Source organism: Uloborus diversus, chromosome 8 (assembly GCF_026930045.1).
Source record: "Uloborus diversus isolate 005 chromosome 8, Udiv.v.3.1, whole genome shotgun sequence".
In the NCBI taxonomy this organism is placed as follows: Eukaryota; Metazoa; Arthropoda; class Arachnida; order Araneae; family Uloboridae; genus Uloborus; species Uloborus diversus.
The window spans coordinates 11,908,019-11,928,924 of NC_072738.1; the positions used below are offsets into that span (position 1 = coordinate 11,908,019).

At 32.8% G+C, this 20,906-nt stretch overlaps 1 protein-coding gene across 1 annotated transcript; it reads right to left on the reverse strand.

Moving 5' to 3' along the window:
- Positions 1-477: 477 nt before the first annotated feature.
- Positions 478-18,916, reverse strand: LOC129227785 (gastrula zinc finger protein XlCGF57.1-like). Its single transcript, XM_054862394.1, has 3 exons — positions 18,825-18,916; positions 11,950-12,080; positions 478-2,750 (listed from the first exon to the last, which is right to left on the reverse strand). The coding sequence occupies exon 3, from the start codon at positions 2,125-2,127 to the stop codon at positions 1,201-1,203; it is 927 nt and encodes a 308-aa protein (XP_054718369.1). The 5' UTR covers positions 2,128-2,750; positions 11,950-12,080; positions 18,825-18,916; the 3' UTR covers positions 478-1,200.
- Between the last annotated feature and the right edge of the window lie 1,990 nt (positions 18,917-20,906).

The following is a 20,906-nucleotide window of genomic DNA, read 5'->3' on the forward strand; positions in this document are numbered from 1 at the left end:
TTTTTTTTATGAACTGAAATGTTCAAAATAAATTTTCACTTTGTTTCTAAAAAAAAAAAAAGTAAGTTATCTTAACTATTTCACTTTGTGCCACATTCTTACGTTATAATTTAGTATGCAATTTATACATAAATATATAAATAATATTTTTCTCGTGCACTTATCAAAATAATTAGAATGACTACCAATATGAAGTGTTCATAAGCAAGTGTAATATTAGTTACCGAACAGTTTTAGGTCAGTTGTATTTTTTTTAACCTAAAAACAGCTAGTAGATTGTCCTCACAAACAATTTATAAGTAAATTTTTAGAAATAAAATCAATCTTAGCCTACTTATGCAATTTTTGACCTTAAAGTGGAACGGGAAATAAATTTAGTGATTATTGTTTAACTTCATACACAAGATTTTTGATGCATTTCATAATTCTTCTGCCCTGGCTAAAAAACAATTTCTAAATAAGAAATTTTGTCTGCCTTTACATAATTTGTATTTTATATGATCGCGTTGAGAAGTAATCAGGCAAATGATCTTGATATACTTTAAGCACACATTCCAAAGCAAAACAAAAAGTTTGTTCAGAGCTAAACGAGCCTACGTTCCTGCAGACCAACATGTATTTTCTAACGCCAGGTATATACTTAGTTGCATAACCCTAAAAATTAATTCAAATGGAGTTTTTGAAGCACGGAAACAATTTTTTAAAATCAAAACTTCTCCCTCATGTGAAAAGGAAATTATTTATACATAACATATAAAAACCACATGAAATTCAATCTTTCTCAATGTTAGAATATTTATTTATCTTTTAACAAATAACAACCACTTAACTAGATAAAACTTTACACAGATTGAGAGATATTTCCCCATATTGATATTTCTATTTTTCACTATTTATTCAATTATTAACCTTTTCCCTGCTTTATTTATTCATTTATTTTTCTGTTCTTAGCAGCATTTTTACAAAACATTAAGCCTTTTTCATACTTTTTAAAAAGAAAAAGGAACGCTTAGTCTTAACTTTAAAGATAAATAATAGTGATTGATGTGTTAGGTAATTTTTCTCAAGACCTATTTCATAACTTGCTGTTATGTTAATTTTCTTTACGTACTGTTATGTGCATTCTCTTATGCGCTGTTCAGTTCGTTTACTTGTGTACAGTTAAAAAGAGCTCTTAGTTGCTTCAAGCGGATTCTTAAGCTATTTTTCTACACAAATATCCTCCTCACATGCAGACTTCGTGAACTTTGACTTTTTAGGAATATGCATTTTAAAATGCCGATTAAGATTAGATTTTTGAGCAAATGTCATTTGACACACATCGCAAGAGTATGGCTTTTCCCCAATATGTATCCTCAAATGACTTTTCAAAAAGTCATTTTTCGTAAACCCTTTGTTACAATAATGGCACAGAAATGGTCTTTCTCCGGTATGAGTCCTCAAGTGAATTTTCAAGTTATCTTTCCTGACGAATGTCTTTTGACAATAATGACAAGAAAATGCCCTCTCTCCCGTGTGAGTGGTCAAATGATTCATGAGACCTCCTTTCTGAGTGAACGTCTTTTGGCAGGATTCGCAGGTATATGGCCGTTCACCAGTATGTATCCTCAAATGCCGTTCCAGATACGCACTCCAAGCGAATGTCTTTTCGCAATAAGTGCAAACATACGACTTATCTTCATTTTGCATACTACAGTTGGACTCCGGGATGCAAGAGTCATTTTCCGCTGGACTTGAATCTCCGTTGCATTCATTTTGTGATCCCTCATCAAGATCCCCTTCCCTGTGCGACTTCAAATGCACTTTCAAACTATAGTTCTTGACAAACGTCTTGTCACAGAAACTACATGCATACGGCTTCTCTCCCGTATGTATCCTCAAGTGGTTCTTCAAGTGGTGATTTCGGCCAAATTTCTTGTCACAATAATCACAAGTAAATGGCTTCTCGCCAGTGTGCGTCTTCATGTGATTTATTAGGGTTCCTTTCTGGGCAAATGTCCTTTGGCAGTGGTCGCAAGAATAAGGCTTCTCCCCAGTATGAGTTCTTAAATGCCTTGTCAAGTCTCCGCTCCCAGAGAATGACTTTGAACAGAACTTGCAAAACAATGAGCCTTCTCCTGTGTTCATTCTCGTGTGAGTTTCTGTGGCAAAAGGAATGATTACATCCACTCTCAATAACAGCTGGGATGCAGTATTAAGAAAATAATGCTGCTTGAAAGTTGCACTTTTTAATGTTATTTACTGTATTATGAGCGGATTTGGATTTTATTAGCATTTGAGATGTTTTTCTACACTTCTACTCCATAAAAGAAAGAACATTCTTAAAGTGCTATCTATTTCCTGTTTTCGGTCATTCATACTTTTCTCTTCATATTATACTCTATAAAATAAACAACATCTTCAAGTTTAGATTTTTTTTCTTTTCAGTCAAAATCATTCCAATAAAAGAAACACCATTCTTAAAGTATTATCTAATTTCTCTTTTTAGTCATTCACATAGCCTTCTCTTCTTTTGTATTTTAATCCGTACAAAAGAACATTTGAAAGAATTATCTGTTTCTTAGTTTTCAAGTACTAGTCATGTGGATTGCTTCCATGGATTCTTCATTCACTTGTATGAAGAAACTGAGTTTTTGTTTCAAACCACTGAAAATGTTTTGTTTTAACAGGTTTTCATTTTACGTCTTCTGTACTAAGCTTTAGCATTTAAGAAGAAACTTTCAACTTGCAACTGCACCATTCCATAACAGCTGAAAAGAAAAACAAATATGATAAATAATTTTCAAAAATACAATTTTAGAGCAGTGTATGAGGAAATTACCCTTCTGGGAAAAGTTAAGTTAATATAGAGAAATATACTTCATAAATGTACTGTACCACTTTTACTTTTATTGATTTCTAACATCTCTTCCTTTTGACACACTGGCTGTAAGCAGGGTGAAATGAAGGATTAACTCCTCAATACATTAAATACACCGCCAGCTCAATCATTTCCAGCCGAGGACTGCAGTTTCGTGCTTATTAGCACTCATCAGCCCGGCATAGGAAAGTGACTGAGCTGGAGATGGAAAACTTCTTATGGAAGCCAAGAGGGCCAAACAAACTGGTAGCTAATGTAGAATTAGCACAGACCAGACGAGTGACCGAAGCAGTGGTTCGGTTCAACCGAACCACTGCTTCGGTCACTCGTCTGGTCTGTGCTAATTCTACATTAGATACCAGTTTGTTTGGAACCGAACCACTGCTTCGGTCACTCGTCTGGTCTGTGCTAATTCTACATTAGCTACCAGTTTGTTTGGAACCGAACCACTGCTTCGGTCACTCGTCTGGTCTGTGCTAATTCTACATTAGCTACCAGTTTGTTTGGCCCTCTTGGCTTCCATAAGAGGTTTTCCATCTCCAGCTCAGTCACTTTCCTATGCCGGGCTGATGAGTGCTAATAAGCACGAAACTGCAGTCCTCGGCTGGAAATGATTGAGCTGGCGGTGTATTTAATGCATTTCTGCTTTAGCCCTAGCTTATGGGCGGTAATTTACTAAATATAACTCCTCAATATTTACACTGAAAAATGTACTTGGGCTTCTGTTGTCCCAATATTTGTAAATATTTATTTGGAAAAAGAATGCATTAATAGTTCAACCCAAATACAATGATGAATTTCAAGAAACAAATTTAGACAAGGGTTTTTCGCAGTAGGAAAAAATTTAAATAAAACCAACTCTCAATAATTCGAAGCCTTGTAACTTGAATATATTTTTATCTTGAAGTTTTCAATGCGTCCCAAACTCCTAGAAGACTGGGAACTTCCAATAACTTGAAGGTTTCAGCCGGTAACTTAGGACTTCGAGTTGGACTGTAGTTAACGTTTTTTTAAAGCAGAATCATACTCAGATGTGAGATATAATTAGCATTATATACTCAAAAAATAAATAAGTAAAATATAATAAATAAATATAAACACTTCCTTTCATTAGCCTAAAATAGTGCTCGTTATTATCTTAAAGTATCATTGATTTAATACAGGCAACTCTCCATAGCCCGGAGTCCCATGGAGCGGCTAAAACTTTTGAATAATTGGTATAGTTAACTCCCGATTATCAGCGGAATTCGGTCGCAGAAGTACCACAGACACTAAAAATCGTGGATAAAAGGCTAAAATGAGGGACGAATAAGGCAAAACTTGTCCTTCCTCAAAAATTTGGCTCTATTGATGCATAATACTTTCTGTAAACAATGAAAATAGTACAGTAAATTTTTTTTTGTATTTTCGCACAACGTAGCATAAAAACAAATGTATGTACGATGACAAAATCACAAAAAATAAATGAATAAATAAGTTTTTAAAAAATGAATAAATATATAGCAAATAAATAAATAAAACTAAAACAACGGAGTTTAAATTTACAATTTTTGGAAGAAAAAACAACCATTGGTATTTGCTTTTTGCTGCAAAAATGCATGTTCTGGACTGTTGGGTGACTGGCAGATAATCGGGAGTTTACCGTAGTTTGAGCTATGGGAAGTTCCCACAACCTTCTCAAGAGTATAGGACCCACGGAAAACTTTGAGAAAAAGAAATCTTTAATTTATTGCGAGTTGACTGTATAATGAAAAGTATACAAAGCACTCCTTTCATCTTTTAGTACAACTACATACCCCGGCAACAGACGTGATACAACTAAAAAACAGCAATCTAGAATATCTACTAGTTTTTACTAAGTTGTTGTCTAATGCAAAAAAACACGTAAAACTTCTATTGATGGTCTGTTTAATGTTTGAGTTTTGCAGTTTAAATTAATAGTGTAAACTCATGAACTTGAAAATATTTCTTCTAAATCATGAAATATCAACACTGTGTCATATGATTATATCATTGATACACCACCGTGCCCCAGCAATGTCAACTAATTTTGTGTAGAATTTATGCCGCCAAGAGTTATTACATTATACGTAAACTTATACTTTAAATTGTTAATGAATATATTTTTTCAAACCACGTTTGTGTTTCATCACTTTTGTTGCTGGGGTTGCTACGTTAAATTAAATGGCGCTACAAATGAGGAAATATTTGGTTAGTTTTAGTAAAGTATATTATGAAAAAGCTTTTTAACATACTGCTGATTTGTAGAAGTATTAGAATGCAATGTAAATTCAAACAAGTAAAAAGTACATGTTTCAAGTCAAAAGATGACAGTTCATTCTACAGGATGTACCAGTACAGCGTTTACAGACTTTCAGGGCAGATAGAGTACACCTAGTCAATGGGAAACCACATTGTCGGAAACACTTTCCTGGCGCGGTACTGACGACACAAATCACCAAAAAGACAAGACACGAATAAGAGAAGAAAACATATTTATTATCCTTAGTACAGCAAAAAACTAAGAAAAAAGAACATGAAGGTGCCAACTATGGACATCAAAGTAGGTGTTCGAAATTACGACCCTGGGACATGATGCATGCCTCACATCTCCAGCGCATTGAAGATCAAACGTCAAAGCGAGAGCGGGGTAACAAAAAACGCATGTGTACATGTCATCTTTTGCTTCGGATTACGTAAAGGCATCTGTCACGTACACAGGACAAAAACTTACCGGCATTTTTGCTGCATTAAATATGAGCAAATTTCTCCTCTTATTCTTGTCCCGTCTTTCTTGTGCTTTGTGTCATCACTATCGCATCAGGAAAGGGTTTCTGAACATGCATTGCTATGTGATTTCCCATCCTCTAGGTGTACTCTATCTGCCCTGAAAGTCTGTAAACGCCCTACTGATACACCCTGTATAAATTATCATAAATAACTGGAATGTTGTCTTTCACATTCATTCAAACCTTAAAGAAGAAAGTTAACTGTTTGCATTTTAGACCTTTTATTCTTTCATTCTTCAATAAAAGTACTACTATAATGAACAATCTTCAAGCTAAAAGCAAAAAATCAACTTTTGGGTAAATGTATACTTAAGTTAAGTTACATGATTGTTACTAAAACTAAAATGCAGAGTGAAATGTGTAGGCAGGATCATAGCCAGGGTCAGGCTGTGGGAGACACCACACAGTGGATCAAGGGTGGAAAAAATAGCAATTTCAAGTTTTAAGATAAAAAATATTTCATGCCGTAATTACTTAGCCCTTGAGTTGTAGTAACTTACTCCATAAGAGTTTTTTGAAAAAAAAAAAATCGTTTTTACAAAGCCAAGATTGTTGAACAATGATGTTTTTACTTTTTTCGGACGTAAGCCTTTATACTTCAGTTTTAATTCATTCGTTCAATAAGGAGAACTAATATTTAATGAAAGTAATTTCCGATTGGTTTTTCACACTTATAGGATGCATGTTACATCGTAGTTAAAAATTAAAAATTTATCAAAATTGAAAACTATCTGACATAAAGAAACATTAATTTCTGAAAAATATAATGAAAAATATTGTTGAATATACTTTTATCGGAGACTTCCGGTAGGCTCAAATTTACATATATCAATAGTTTAATCCTTCCTGTAAATAAACAACAGTTTAGCTGCGACCACCTGCAACTGCAGTCGTGGCAGATGTTTTTGTTTGATTTTCGCTATTTACAAACACCAATATAGTAAACTAGAAAATAACCCCTAACAGTATGACGAGGTAAATTGCTTTTTTATCAAAGAGATAGGTCATCAAATTTGACATGCTCCAGACTAACGTATGTCACACTTTCACTACTTTGCAGGAGAGCCTAAAAAGTTTTGTTTACTGTTTCTGAAAGTTGGAGCTCTTGAAACATTCATCAATAAATATACAGGATTTTTTAAAAACAGATTTATGTTGTTATGGCTTAATGCAGAGCATTATTCTACATGCAATGCAGTAGTAACCTGAAAATAACAATTTTTAAATCCGTTTAGTATGGCTTTAAAGAAGCTACATATGAGAATGAAATTTTTAAAACTCATATACCTAATTCTTTATAAAAAGCTAAAAAACCATTCTGTTCATAAAATAATGAAATTAAAAAATCATCAAACGTTTGAAATTTCCAACTTCCTTTTCAAAATCATTCTAGCATAAAGCTGTTCTCAGTTTGTCAACATTGCCAGAAAATATTGTTCGAGGGCATCAATTGCAATAAATTAACCTTGCATGTGGCATACAACTGATTTAATTTATATTTTTCGCTAAAAACAGAAATGAATTTGAATTGTAGATAAACCCAGATTTCTCATGTTTCTCAGTGGCCTGAATCAAACATAAAATACATGAAATATGGGAAAACGTAAAATACGGGAAATGTATGGAAAGCAAAATCAAATAAGGAGACAAAAATAATAATAAAGGTTGCTGCGATGGCGGTTATAAAAGGTAAAAACGAGATATTTTACGAAAAGAACATTATTGTACATACCAGTTTAGATCATTCTAACACATTAAGTTACGAATCCGGGCATTTAGGTTGAAAATAGTCAGTAATAACGAGTCATTGAATCCAAAGTAAATGCAGCATCTTCCAGGATTGAAATACTTTGCAAAGTTTTTTCCTGCTTCATGATAAAGAAAATAGTCTTTCACTGTTTGTAAGCTCTTAAATGCAGAATTGAAAGAAGAGATGAGTTGTGTTTCCTCTTCTTGTTCATCTTCATTGGCGGCCGAAAAGTCCATAAAGTCGACTACGGATGGAGCAGTAGCATTTCTGTTTTCATGGATTAACTTTCAGCAGAGCGGATTATGTTCAAAAATGCACAAAAGGAAACACGCTGCTTAATTTTAAAACATTTTTTTTTTTTTTTTGACTGCCAAGGGAAAACGTAAAATGCGGGAAATTCATAAATAACAAACTTTCCATCCAGGTGAAATTAATATTATTAGTATACGGAAAAACTGGGACCTGATGATAAAAAAACGTAAACAGCCGGGAAAACGTAGGTTCGGGGGATGTAAAATCGGGGTTTGGCAGTGAATACGATCAGCAAGCATGAAGATAAATATTACCATACAACAATTTTAACAATTTTCTATAGCATTTTATGAGAGTATTCAAAGTTATTGAATTTTTTCCGCTTTTTTGTCGTTTTGAATCACTGTGCACCGCCTGCCCTCTTTCACATACAATTTGTTATACAGTAATAACTGTGTGTTTAAAAAAAACAATGTTCAGTACAAATAATAAACTTGACCAATAGTGATTATATACAGGGTGTCCTGAAGAAGACCGACTGTTTTAAAAAATTTATAACAGGAGAATGGGTAATGGTTAAAAATTAATTTTTGCAGAAAATTCATGTGGTGGGCCATAAGTTTCGTCCAAATTTCGTTCCAAATTTTAGTTCAAAAATCTTCCAATAGATGACGCTTCAGATTGTAAGACCGTAAATCAAAGAAAGACAGAAAATTACATCATAGTTTTTCGAAAAATGTTTCTAATAAACAAAATTACACAACAATCTTTCCAAAATGCCTGCCACCGGCTGCAACCACATGTTGCAATCGGAAGAAAAATCGGTGAACTCCAATGATTATTTTTTGACTTAGAGGCTTACTGTCTGCAGCGCCATCTATGGAAAAAATTTTGAACTCTGGGAGACGAAACTTATGGCCCAATACATGAATTTTCTGCAAAAAATTTTTTTTTATCATTAACCATTTTCCTCGTTATAAATTTTTGAAAATACAGTAGAAGACCGTTATAACACACACCTTGGACAGGGTGGCGACAGGAACTGTGAAAAAAAGTTCCCTGACATTTCCCTGATTTCTCTGATTAAGTTCACCAAATTTCCCTGATTTACGTTACCAATGATAATGGTTTTCTTTCAGTTGCTTTACTTGAAATCCATTGTATGTTTGTATAAAAGTATATTAAACGTTTTAAGTTATGTTTGTTGAACTAAAGATATATTTTAAAAAGATGCTACTTTTTTAAATAAAATGGTTAAAAAAACAAGACAATTTTTTGGGGGGCGGGGGGGGGGGGAACAACCTACAAAACAGTACATTAAATTTTTATACAATGGAAAGATTATAGAAAATTTAAAAAAAAAACTTTACGTTCAGAAACGACTTAGCATAAGAATTTTAAGAAACTATTAAAATTACTTTTAAAAACATGTGTATTTATGATAGAACTAAAAAGGAATTGAAATTATTTTGAACTAAGTTTTCAAACAGTATAATAATTGTTGCAAGAATAACAAGTAATAGTGAAAGAATAGAAGTAATGTAGTTATTCTTATATAATTAATTGACATATTTATGCAAAACAGATAAAACCATTTGACAACCATTCGCAGGGAGCTTTTCTCTAATCAAGAACATAGGTTTTAATGAATGAATACAGCATTTTAGCAATAAAAAATAAAGATATTTACTAAAGTACACAAGTTAACTCTATTTCAAATGATTTAAGTATGTAATGAGAAAAAATCTTAGATTGCTTTTTGTAACAAACAACTTTGAAATGCAAGGGGAAAAAAGGGGGGGGGGGAGAAAGCAATTAGTTAATTTAAAAATATATAAAAGAAGAATACAACTTGGTTATACAATTAAAGAATCACAAAAGTCTCAAGAAAAGAAAACCTTTATAATCTGCGGTGACAACAAATAATATAACGGCAAAAAACGAAGTTTTTTTTTTTATTGAAAGTTAAATTTTAGCAATTAAATTAAAAATGCGAAGAAGTAATTACTTTTAAGCTTTTATAGTATTAATTCGAAAACCAAAGATTTTTTCTTGAAATCGTGATTACAGTACGCTAATTACTTCGAGACAATGGAATAAAGGCAAAGGAGCTAAGGCATAATTGAAGGCTTCCTCTTTGCCTGTATGGTTGTTTATTTTACGTAGCATTGAAAGAGTAAAAGGAAATTTCAAGCTAGGTAAAATAAACAACCTAACAGACACAAAAGCAATCTTAGGAAGTTCATCCTGTGGTTAATAAGTAAGATTCAATACTTTGACGTTGAGGAAAAAAGATGCACAAATATGCGGCTGTGTATAATCGCACCTCATTAATTTTACATTTTTTTCTTTTTTTTAACAGATAATTGGCAGAAAATGCGTAGGGAATTAAGAGTACTTAATTTTGTAAAGCAAAAAAAAATTTTTTTCTTCAAAAAATCAATTTTCCCTGATTTTTTGTTATTTTTTCAAAATTCCCTGATATTTCCCTGACTTTTCCCTGATTAATAAAGTTCCCTGACTTTTCCCTGATCTCCCTGATTTCCCTGATCTGTCGCCACCATGTTGGAACCAGAGCTTTTGCATTATACAGGTTTTTGCGTTATACAGATCATTTCACAAATTTGGAACTAACATTCAGAATATATCTATATATTAGCACTTCAGAATGAGTTTTATCTGCAATGAGTATTAAAGCACCAATATTACAATTAGTTATTCACAAATAAATATGTTTCACAATCAAAAGAAAGTGCATTATCCTGCACTTCTGCTAGCTTCGTGGTTCGCATAACAGCTGCATTTTCAGGAGCCATCTGGTATTTTCTGTTTACAATGAGTACAAATTTTAAATTTCAAAGCTTTAAATTAAGATGGAAACATGAAAAACTCATATCCCCTTTGAGTTTCAGTGGCCTTTACAATGCAAACTTTGCAGTCTGCTCAATTTTCAGAGACAATTCCCTGAAATTGTTGGAAGGACTACTTCTTCATTGATCTAAACCTACAGACAACACTGACTCAAACTACAATATTAGTTCCAATATACGATTCCAGGGCTGTATACAGGGGGGTGGTTTATAGGGTTCAAAGCCCCTCCAAAATTTTTCATGCAAAGAAATGCTTTCCATTATTTATTTATTTTCTTTTTTATTTATTTTTAGTGACAAAATACGATTGTTGTTGTTATTATTATTTCAATTTTATTTGTGAAATCAAATTAGTATGACTGAAAGATTGTACAAACTCATTGAGTGTTTATGGTAGTTTATGGTTGTTATTGAGAAATTCATTTATTATGTAACAATATGGCGTTTTGTAAGAACATCCCCTCGTCCCATTTAGATAACCTATTGTAACAAAAATCAATGGAACACACATGAAACCAAATTTGATAGACCATATAAAGTTTCAAGGAATGTGTTTGATAAAACCCCCTCTGAAACAAAAGTCTGGTTATGACCCTGTACGATTCAGTACTCTTGATCTTCCCTACACTATTAAAAAAGTTGAAAATGAACAGTTTGTCATGACTGAGCCTAATCTGGCCATGTTGATTTGACCAGTGGCAGATACAAGGGGAGGGTTGTGGGGACCATGATTTTATGATTTTGAAACCAAGTCATTGGTCATGCGGCCACGTGCCTGAAGTGAGACAGTTCACATATTCTTTTCAGGGGGCTGTCTTATTGGAAATGAGAAAAGTTTGTAGGAGACTTCCAGAAATTTCATACATAAGCAGGGGAGTAGCTAAGGGGGGGGGGGGGGGGACAAAACGAGGGGGTTGGTTTCATGTGTGTTCCATTGATTTTTGTTACAATAGGTTATCTAAATGGGACGAGGGGATGTCCTTACAAAACGCCATATTGTTACATAATAAATGAATTTCTCAATAACAACCATAAACTACCATAAACACTCAATGAGTTTGTACAATCTTTCAGTCATACTAATTTGATTTTTGACTGGGGGGGGGGGTTTGGGGACAAACCCCCCCCCCCGAAAAGTTAGTCTCAAAAAAAAAAAAGAGAAAAAGAAGAGAGAAGAGAAAGAAAAAAAAGAAAAGGAAAAAATTCCAAGCGATTATACATATACATATATATATATATATATATATATATATATATATATATATATACATACATATATATATATATATATATATATATATATATATATATTATATATATATATATATATATATATAAAAGAAGTAACCCCCCCCCCCCCCCCCGAAAGTCGGGTCTAGCTACGCCACTGTACATAAGAATTTGATATCAGATTGTTTGTTGGCTTACTTTTTAGTTCTTTTGCCAGGCGGCTTGCAGATATGCGACACTTCGATGCAAAACTATTTTGAGAGTTCGATTCGATGGAAGATCTGCAATTATTGTATACTAGCTGAATCGCCCGGTGTTTCATGGTCTACCTAGAAAATAAAAGTTGTGTCAAGTGATGCATGTTCAACAATCAGGCTTCAGTAAAAGAAAAAATAGTGCACAAATTTTGTCAACATTATAAAAAGAGCAATTTTATGTCTCAAAATTTAAATTTAGATCTCTTTGGAACATTTTAAAATTCCAAAAACTACTCCATGTGAATTCCTCTGTATCAAAGGACCTCTGTCCCAAATTTGGCAATGATACAATGTGAACTACTGTGGGATTTTCATATTACTATGGGATATGTATATTTATACACCCACATACAGTAGGGGAGGGGGGCGAAAAATAACTTTTTTCTTATTTCAATGATGGGTAATGGGGAAAAGGTACCATTAGTAAAGCAAAGTGCACATAAAAATTTTGAAATTTTTTGCACAATTTCTTGATCAGCCGTAATTGGGTTGAAGTTTTGAAAAAATGTTGTTTTTTCATGTTTTTAGCCGTAATTAGGAAAAATAGTATGTTTCTATTTTCGATGATGAGTTGCATGGAAAAGGTGCCATTGGTGGCCCTAAACTCCCATAAAAAATTTGAGGTGTGTAGTATACTTCTTTTCTTTGCCACAAATAAGTAGAGGTTTTGGCAATTTTCAGTTTTTTTACGTTTTCAATAAATTTTCTTAAATAGTAAAAGTTTTGTTTTTGCCATAGTTCTCTGCCATAATTTTATAGTTTTATCGCATGCGATGCATTTTCAGGAACATGGTGTGTCATAAATTAACTATTTAATGCGCATTAAGTTTTAAATTTGAAATGTGCTTTTCGAAAACTTTGTACAGCTGCGCTCAAAATTAAGATTAAACAGCACAGAACTCAACAAAGAGCAAAAGATGCTGTGGATGTACAGAAAATTGTGCTTGTACTACCAACAGAGTGTTTTTATCTACACTGTTTTAGGTAATAAAAGCTTTTTTCAAATTGAACTTCTGCATTTTAGCACTTTTACTTCTGTTACAGTATTGTTACAATAAAAGCATCTTCCTTCGAGGCCATCTGCAAATTCCGTGCTATTTTAGTACTATTTCTATTTACTGCACACAGCTGGCGTAGGACTTCAGACTTTAAAATTATTTTCGATACTATGTTTATTCCAGTTTCTTGTGAAGAAAGACATTTCGTGATTCGAGGTTGGCTGATATTGGTTGAGAACCAAACCAGAGAATATCGTTGTTTCAGTTAACCTGAATTTAAATTTTGGAACCCTAAACCTTAAACACTCAAATTTCTCGATCCTTGTTTTTTCTTTTAATTGCTATACATTTATTCAATTAATATTCATCACAATGTTTTGATACCTTGGTTTTTGTCAGTTTCTATTGCTGCGAATTCTTAGGATGGCCATGTTATTTATATTTTAAACCTCTTTTGCGAACCTGGTCGTTTCTTTAGGCGAATCATATAGGCAAATCAATTCATATTACGAACAGTGCGAGACATCATGCAGGGTTTTGATTGTGAAACATTAATTTGTGAATAACTAATTTTAATATTGGTGCTTTAATACTCATTGCAGATAAAAATCATTTTGAAGCGTTAATATATAGATATATTCTGAATATTAGTTTCAAAATTTGTGAAATGATCTATATAACGCAAAAACCTGTATAACGCAAAAGCTCGGGTCCCAAGGTGTGCGTTATAACGGTCTTCAACTGTATAACTTTTTTCTTATTTAAAAAGATTTAGCAGTGATTAAGAACAAATTCTGTGTTACTCCCGTTGTTTTTGAACGCAAATCAAACAGAGAGCTGCACTACATTTTTCTCATAGCATATTTTAAATCAAAAATTTATGTGCAATAATTAGTTAGTTTGTAACACACCACGCATCTAAAACTGCATCACCTATGATAAAACTATGTAATTATGGCATAGAAATATGACAAAGACAAAATTTTTACCATTCGAGGAAATGTATTGAAAACGTTAAAAAAACTGATAATTGCAAAACTTCTAATCAGTAGTGGCAAAAGAATGAAGTACACTACACACCTCAAAATTTTTATAGGAGTTTAGTGCCACCAACGGCACCTTTTCTGCACAACTCATCATTGAAAAAAGAAACATACTATTTTTACTAATTTTGACTAAAAACATGAAAATACAGCATTTTTTTTCGAAACTTCAACCCAATTGCGGCAGATCAAAGAAAAAATTCAAATTTTTTTATGTGCACTTTGCTCCACAATTGGCACTTTTTCTGCACTACCCATCATCATCAAAAAAAGTGTTTATCGGCCCACCCTAACATACAGGCGTTCCTTATATAATGTGGTTAATTTGTATTATGTTACATCGAAATCGTGACATGAAACTTTTCTGTTTATTTTTTAAATTAATATTTCATTTATTTTTAAAATTAGATATATATGATCATACATAAATCAGGGCAATATGTGGGCCATGTCGCATCTAAACCATATTTTATGCTATACGAAACTTTGATATAATATAAGTTATAAGGCAATGTATACCATGATCGAAGTCAAGTCATGAGGTGTGAATTTTAAGATAAGCTGAAAATTTGTTCCAATAAAACACACAAAACAAGCTATTCACTTTCATAAAGAAAAAAAGTGAATTAACTTCATATACAAAAAATAAAATGCAATGTCAAAAAGAAATTCAGAGAATTTCTACAGCTATATAGTTTTATCTGAGCAAAAACAACAAAAAATATTCACATAAAATAAAAATAGAATTATTCTGTTGCAGAGTTCATTGATTTAAATCAAGTGATTTTTTTAAAAAGATCATTGATTTTTTAATAACAAAATCATTGATTGAAACCAGTTAATTTTATTTTTATAAATTACTTTTGCATTTTTAGAATGTGTTGATCTAAATTTAACTATACTTCCTTATAAATCTTAGCTTCAACAGGCAGTGGCGGCTCCAGGAGGGGCCCGGGGCCTTTCACTTTTTTCAGAAGACAGTAATTTATAACTTTTTATTTATTTTCCTTTTTTTTGTGCGTACGTGCTTGAAATTTCAAAAAAAAAAAAAAAAGATTGCACCGTATTGTCCTGCATATAATCCGCAGACTATCTGTTAAAAAGTGTAAAATTAATGAGGTGCGGATTACACGTTGTCGCAGGTTATCTGAACGTGTGTATGTGTTTTTTCCCCCTCAACACCAAAGCATTGAACTTCAATATTTACAGCAGGATTTGCAGAGACCGTTAACCCTACCTGTATGCTGTTTATTTTAAATAGCTTGAATGTTCTTAAGCGATTCAGGCTATGTAAAATAAACAACATTAAAGGAAGAAGCCTTCATTTGCACAAAATTAGACCGTTTGCTCCTTTCTTGACTCTTTGCTCCTTTCTCGAAGCATATGTTTATGGAGGAAATTGCAGTGAATAAAGATCGATTATGAAAAAATAAGGAAAAAGGGAACCAAAAATGCTACAAAAAATCAGAATCTTTACAGATTTTAGATCATGAAATTTTTGCAGAATATCTGCAGAAACTGCCGATTTTCTACAAATATCTTCCAACTCAAGATAAAATTTTGCACAAATTCTACAGATTTCTTTTGCTTCAAAGTAAATCTAAAGTTCTTGCAGATGACTCATCTAATTCAACAGTTTTTGAGAGCTTTCTGCGGAATTGTCGTCATTTTCGAGAGAATTTTAGACTTTCTTCCAATTTAAAGAAATTTGCAGAATTTGTGCAAAATTATTTCTTAAATCTGCAGAAATTTCACAGAAATTTGTACAATTTCTGCAGAAAATTTGTCTGAGTTTTCCTCTCACAATTGAACAGAATTGTGCTGCAGCTCGGTCATCTATTTTGCGTTGTACGTACATCGCAAATTTAATTGTATTCTGCTTTAGGGATGTTAATATGCTCTTTGCGGCAAATCAATGTCAATTTTATGTATAAAAAAGAAAAGAAAATGATTTTTTTGAAAAACTCCAAAAAACTGGTTTTTTGGTTTTTATTTTAGAAAATCATAAAGATTTTACCAATTAATTGTTAAGGAATGTTTAATGTTCATATTTCCATCTAATTTCTTTGTAATTAATTAAATAATTAAAAGTAAAATCTTGTAATTTCATTTCCTCACACGTAGAGATTTCTATGGAGAATATTGTGTGAAAATCTTTAGCTATTATGGTACAAAATGGGCAAAAATACAGTCCAAAAATTTCATGTTCTAAATCTGTAAAGATTCTGATTTTTGTAGCAGTTTTGGTTCCCTTTTTCCTCATTTTTCATAATCGATCTTTATCCACTGCAATTTCCTCCATAAACGTATGTTTCGAGAAAGGAGCAAAGAGTCAAGAAAGGAGCAAATGGTCTAATCTTGTGCAAATGAAGGCTTCTTCCTTTACTGTTGTTTATTTTATGCCAAGGCCACTGCATTCTGCAATCAAAGAAAGAATTTACCGTGATTGTTCAGACATTATTAATTACAAATAACAAAGAATAAGTCCTTGAAATTTAATTTCCGCATAGCTGTCCACGATAAATAAAAAAATAAAAGTAAAATTAAAATCATTCATTCTTAAACATGGAAAGTATTTTGTAGTATCTACAAATGAATCACAAGTTTGATGTACATTACAAAACTTTAAAAATCAAAAGATCAACGCGTATTTTGTATAAAGATTTTTTTTTTTTAAAGTTACAAATCATGTTTTTTATTTACCTAATGTATCAGCGTGCCTTGGTAGCACAGCTGGCAGCGAGTCAGTCTCATAATCTATTATCTGAGAGAGCAATCTAATGTATCAGTGTCTACAATTACAGAAACAGGACAAGTAGGTTTTAAAAAATTATTGTTTCCGATTTTAGACATTTCTCCTGGTTTAATGCATTTAGGAATACCATTTTTTTTTATCAAAGAAAAAAAAATTAAAAGCCTTAGTTTGAAAATACTCTTTTAAGATATTTTACTAATGAAGACTCACAAAAATTAATGTTTGTTAATTCTTTCACCATTCATACACGAAACTTCTTTTATTATATTAGGATAAAAAAAGATTGTGGAAAGGTGAAAATTTGACATTATTTTTTTTTTATAAGAGCACTGAGTTACAAATACATTTTCTGTTTTCATGATTCTATACAGTAAAACCTGTGAAGCTGAGCACCCTGGTAAGTCGACCACCAGTCTAAGTTGACCGTTTTTTTCAGGCATGAAATTAACCCTTATTATATAACTCAACTTCTGTAAGTTGACCACCTGTCTAAGTTGACCACTAAAGTAGTGCACTGCAAGTGGTCAACTTACACAGGTTTCACTGTATATTTTCCTTTCTTACTCTGACTCTATCCAGGGCTGATTGTGGTCCGGTATTTTACCGAATTTCCGGTATTTTCGGACGTATTTCCGGTATTTTCATGTCTGAAAATACCGGAATTATGATCTTTTTTCGTTATGCTTTTATCTCCCTACCTCCGCAATTTATTTTAAATTATATAATACTCATCAAATATACCTGCAAGAGCCTTAAGATGGTCAAATGTCAAGATAATTTGTATAACACCAGCTCAAAAGTAACTTTGTAATCCATTAAAAATTTAATTAAATGTGCACGCAATATTTTGACTCAGAACTATTTAAAACTATGGCAAAGGTACACTTAAGTAATAGGGACCAAAGATTACTCCCCCCCCCCCCCCCGTTGAAACTTTCAGGTATTTTTTGATGAACTCACAATCACCCCTGTCTATCGTCTACATGGATGAAAAAAGTCTGCAGGTATAAGCGCAATTTTATGCCTATTTTAGTTTAAATATGCTTTTTAGATTATTTTGAAATGCAAAAGACTGAAAAATAATGATAGTTGAATTAATAAAAAAAGGGTTACTTGGATTTTTCCTCCATGTTATTTTAGAAAAACTTAGTTGGTCTATCTTGTATAAAGATGTACCTAATAGTAAAGCTGCAATGATTTAAAAAAACAAAAAAGAACAAAAGAAAAACTAGTTAGTAATTTTGCATTACCTTAAAAAATATAAGTTCCCAAATTTATTAAATCTGTAATTTTTCTATAAAGCTTTGCGAGTTACTTTGCATCAATTAAATTTTACTCATTGCAATAATATGTAAAATTTATGAAAACATTTGGGGGAAAACAATGAAGATTTTCAAAAAAAAAAAACATTTTTGAAAAAAAAACCTCATGTTTTTTTTTTTTTTTTTTTAATTTTTAAAACCATTTGGTTTAAACCATGTATTTTGCAGTTGATGAATATTTCATGCCACTTAGGGAGCTCCACTTTGATAAAAAATCAATTTTGTAGCTTCTACTAAAAAATTACTAGTAGCTACTTAAAATGTAAATGAAGCAAGCACCTTGGATGAAGAGGAACTTTGAACTTTCGAGATTGAACACTGTAACTCCTTCATTTTATGGGGCTGAATGAAAAATTTAAGATTTTTCAGAAATGTGCATTCAAAGTTTATATGCGTGCTTTATGTGTGATTCAAAAACAATTCGACAGCGAAAACTTAAATAAAGTTTTTTGACTTCATAAAATCTGGGGAAATAAAATACTGTTACCCCAGTGACATGACACCCAGTGACAATACATGACAAATAATGCTGCATGTAAATTGAATTACTATTGATTGCTCTGTCATTCAAACGAAAGCCATGATTCTTTGAAATATCGGTACGTGCATTAAGAAATAAAATAGGACTAAGCGCAAACATGTTCAAAAAATTAAAAAACATGAAGAACTCAAGAGAAAGACACAAACAAAATATTTACCTTTGAAACAGATGCAATCGTAATGATAAAAGTTGGCCCTCAAAATTCCGGATATTTTAGTTTCGGCAATAACTATAAACCTGATTGTTTACACTCCTAGTTCCGGAGTGACTCCTTTGCCGGCTGCCTTGACTCAGTCAAATGTAAACATTGCTACGCTGCCGGCTGGTGATGTCATCTTAGCCTGCGTGCTCATTCAACATGGCCGCCCGTGAAGGCGATTTGTTTACATCTCATAATAGCTCCACCGTGAATAAAAATTTAAGATTTTTTTAAAATCCATTGAGAATATGGCACACACAATGGAAAAAAAAGAACGTTCGATTGAGCCACCCCCTTTTCAGCTATTGACCGAAACAGAATCAGCTCTTATACCCTCTAACGGCTACTTGTTGATAAATTTCTGTTTGATTCCGTTCATTATTTCTTGAGATACAGCAGTCACAATTGACGACAAAAAAAAAAATCTATAGTCAACCAATGTTTGAGCTATTGACAGCAAAATTTAATCAGCACCTGTACCTGTTGAGGGCAACATATGGACCAAGTTTTGTTTGATTCCGCCAGTTACTTCTTGGGGAAAAGCAGTCACACATAACTCAAAAAACGTCCCATTGCTCCCCCCCAACCCCTTGGAGGAATTCACGCCAGAAAACAATGGGCACAAGTTCACTTAAGGGCACATAAGTACCAAATTTCGTTCGATTTCCTTCGGTTGCTGTAGAGCGGCCACAAAAACTATGTCACACACATCATACGTGACACACACAGACATTTTCCAAAAATGGTTGAAATGAACTCACACACCTCAAAATGTTCGAATCCGTCAAAATTCGAAAATTTGCACTTATCCAATACTTACTTCGATATATTTGATATAGAAGGAAGCAAAAAACGAAGAGGCACAAGTTTGAAGGGGTACATGCTCGAGGGAGCAGAGGAGGGAGGGTGATCAGGCCGAATAGGGGCGGGCCAGCCCATGCACCGGCCCGCGGGCCAGTCCGCCACTGATCGTGGTGTACGTTCGTACGTGATTGCAACGAAATGGGAAGATTGGGCGCCGGGAACTTAGGGCGCTGGGAACTTTGGGCGCCGGAAAGCGAATTTTGAAACCCTCTGAATTACAGTGCATTAGCGAAATTCGGAAGCAGCCAAAATGGTTGGCGAGAATTTCGCAGTGCTGCTCTTTGCGGAGCGCAATGCTGCTTATGCTCTGCTCAAGCGCCTCTGCTTGCAACCCGTGTTTGAAAACAAAGTTCAGTCGTGATTGTCATAAAGTTCTGTATTTTTTAAACTCTGAACGATATTAATGGTCTAATTAAACAATTATTTGAACACAATATGAATCAAGTTTTTAAATGTTGCAAGTCGTGTATGGATATTACGCTAGTTAAATTTTGTATTGAGACTTATAAATTTTGTTTACAAATGCTCCGTGTGCAGTCGTGAAAGTTTGGATTCATCTTCATACGTTATGGCTTTCATATTTTAACTCGTATTATATTTAAAATCCTTGAAACTTGTTTTGTCACATACAATCTTATTTTGTGAAACAACCACGAATTTTGTTAGCGTTACTAAAAAGTTGTTATATTGTTGACTAATATAATGTAAAAAATATATGAATTTTTTAGGATATATGACATTTCTTTTAATTCAGTATCGATTCAATGTTTTTTAATTCGTAAATATACTTCAGTTTGATTCTTCTGTGTGTTGAAGTTACGCATAATTCAAATTGCAGACGATATTCCTTTTATATTTTCCGAAAAATATTAAAATGCATTTTACTTATGAGTTAAAAACTAGTTGGGTTGTGGAACAGTCAAAAAATATTAAGAATTTTTCCTACCTTTCCAGCAATCCTACTGGTGATTAAAAAGTTAAAGTTGAAAATAATAACGGAATATCATATCAATTTATTTTAAATACTAATAAAATCTCGGTTGTGTTTCTTTAAAAAAAAAACCCCTATAGTGTCCCCTCAAAGCAACAGTAAGATATCTGAGTGTTATATCTGTGATTAGATATGTTACTGTTGTTCTGAAGCTATGATGTATTTTGGTTTTGCATTAAAAAAAA

Bases quoted from the DNA above. Each gene is read 5' to 3' on its own strand.
- LOC129227785 (XM_054862394.1), bottom strand. From the start codon at position 2,127: ATGAACACAGGAGAAGGCTCATTGTTTTGCAAGTTCTGTTCAAAGTCA.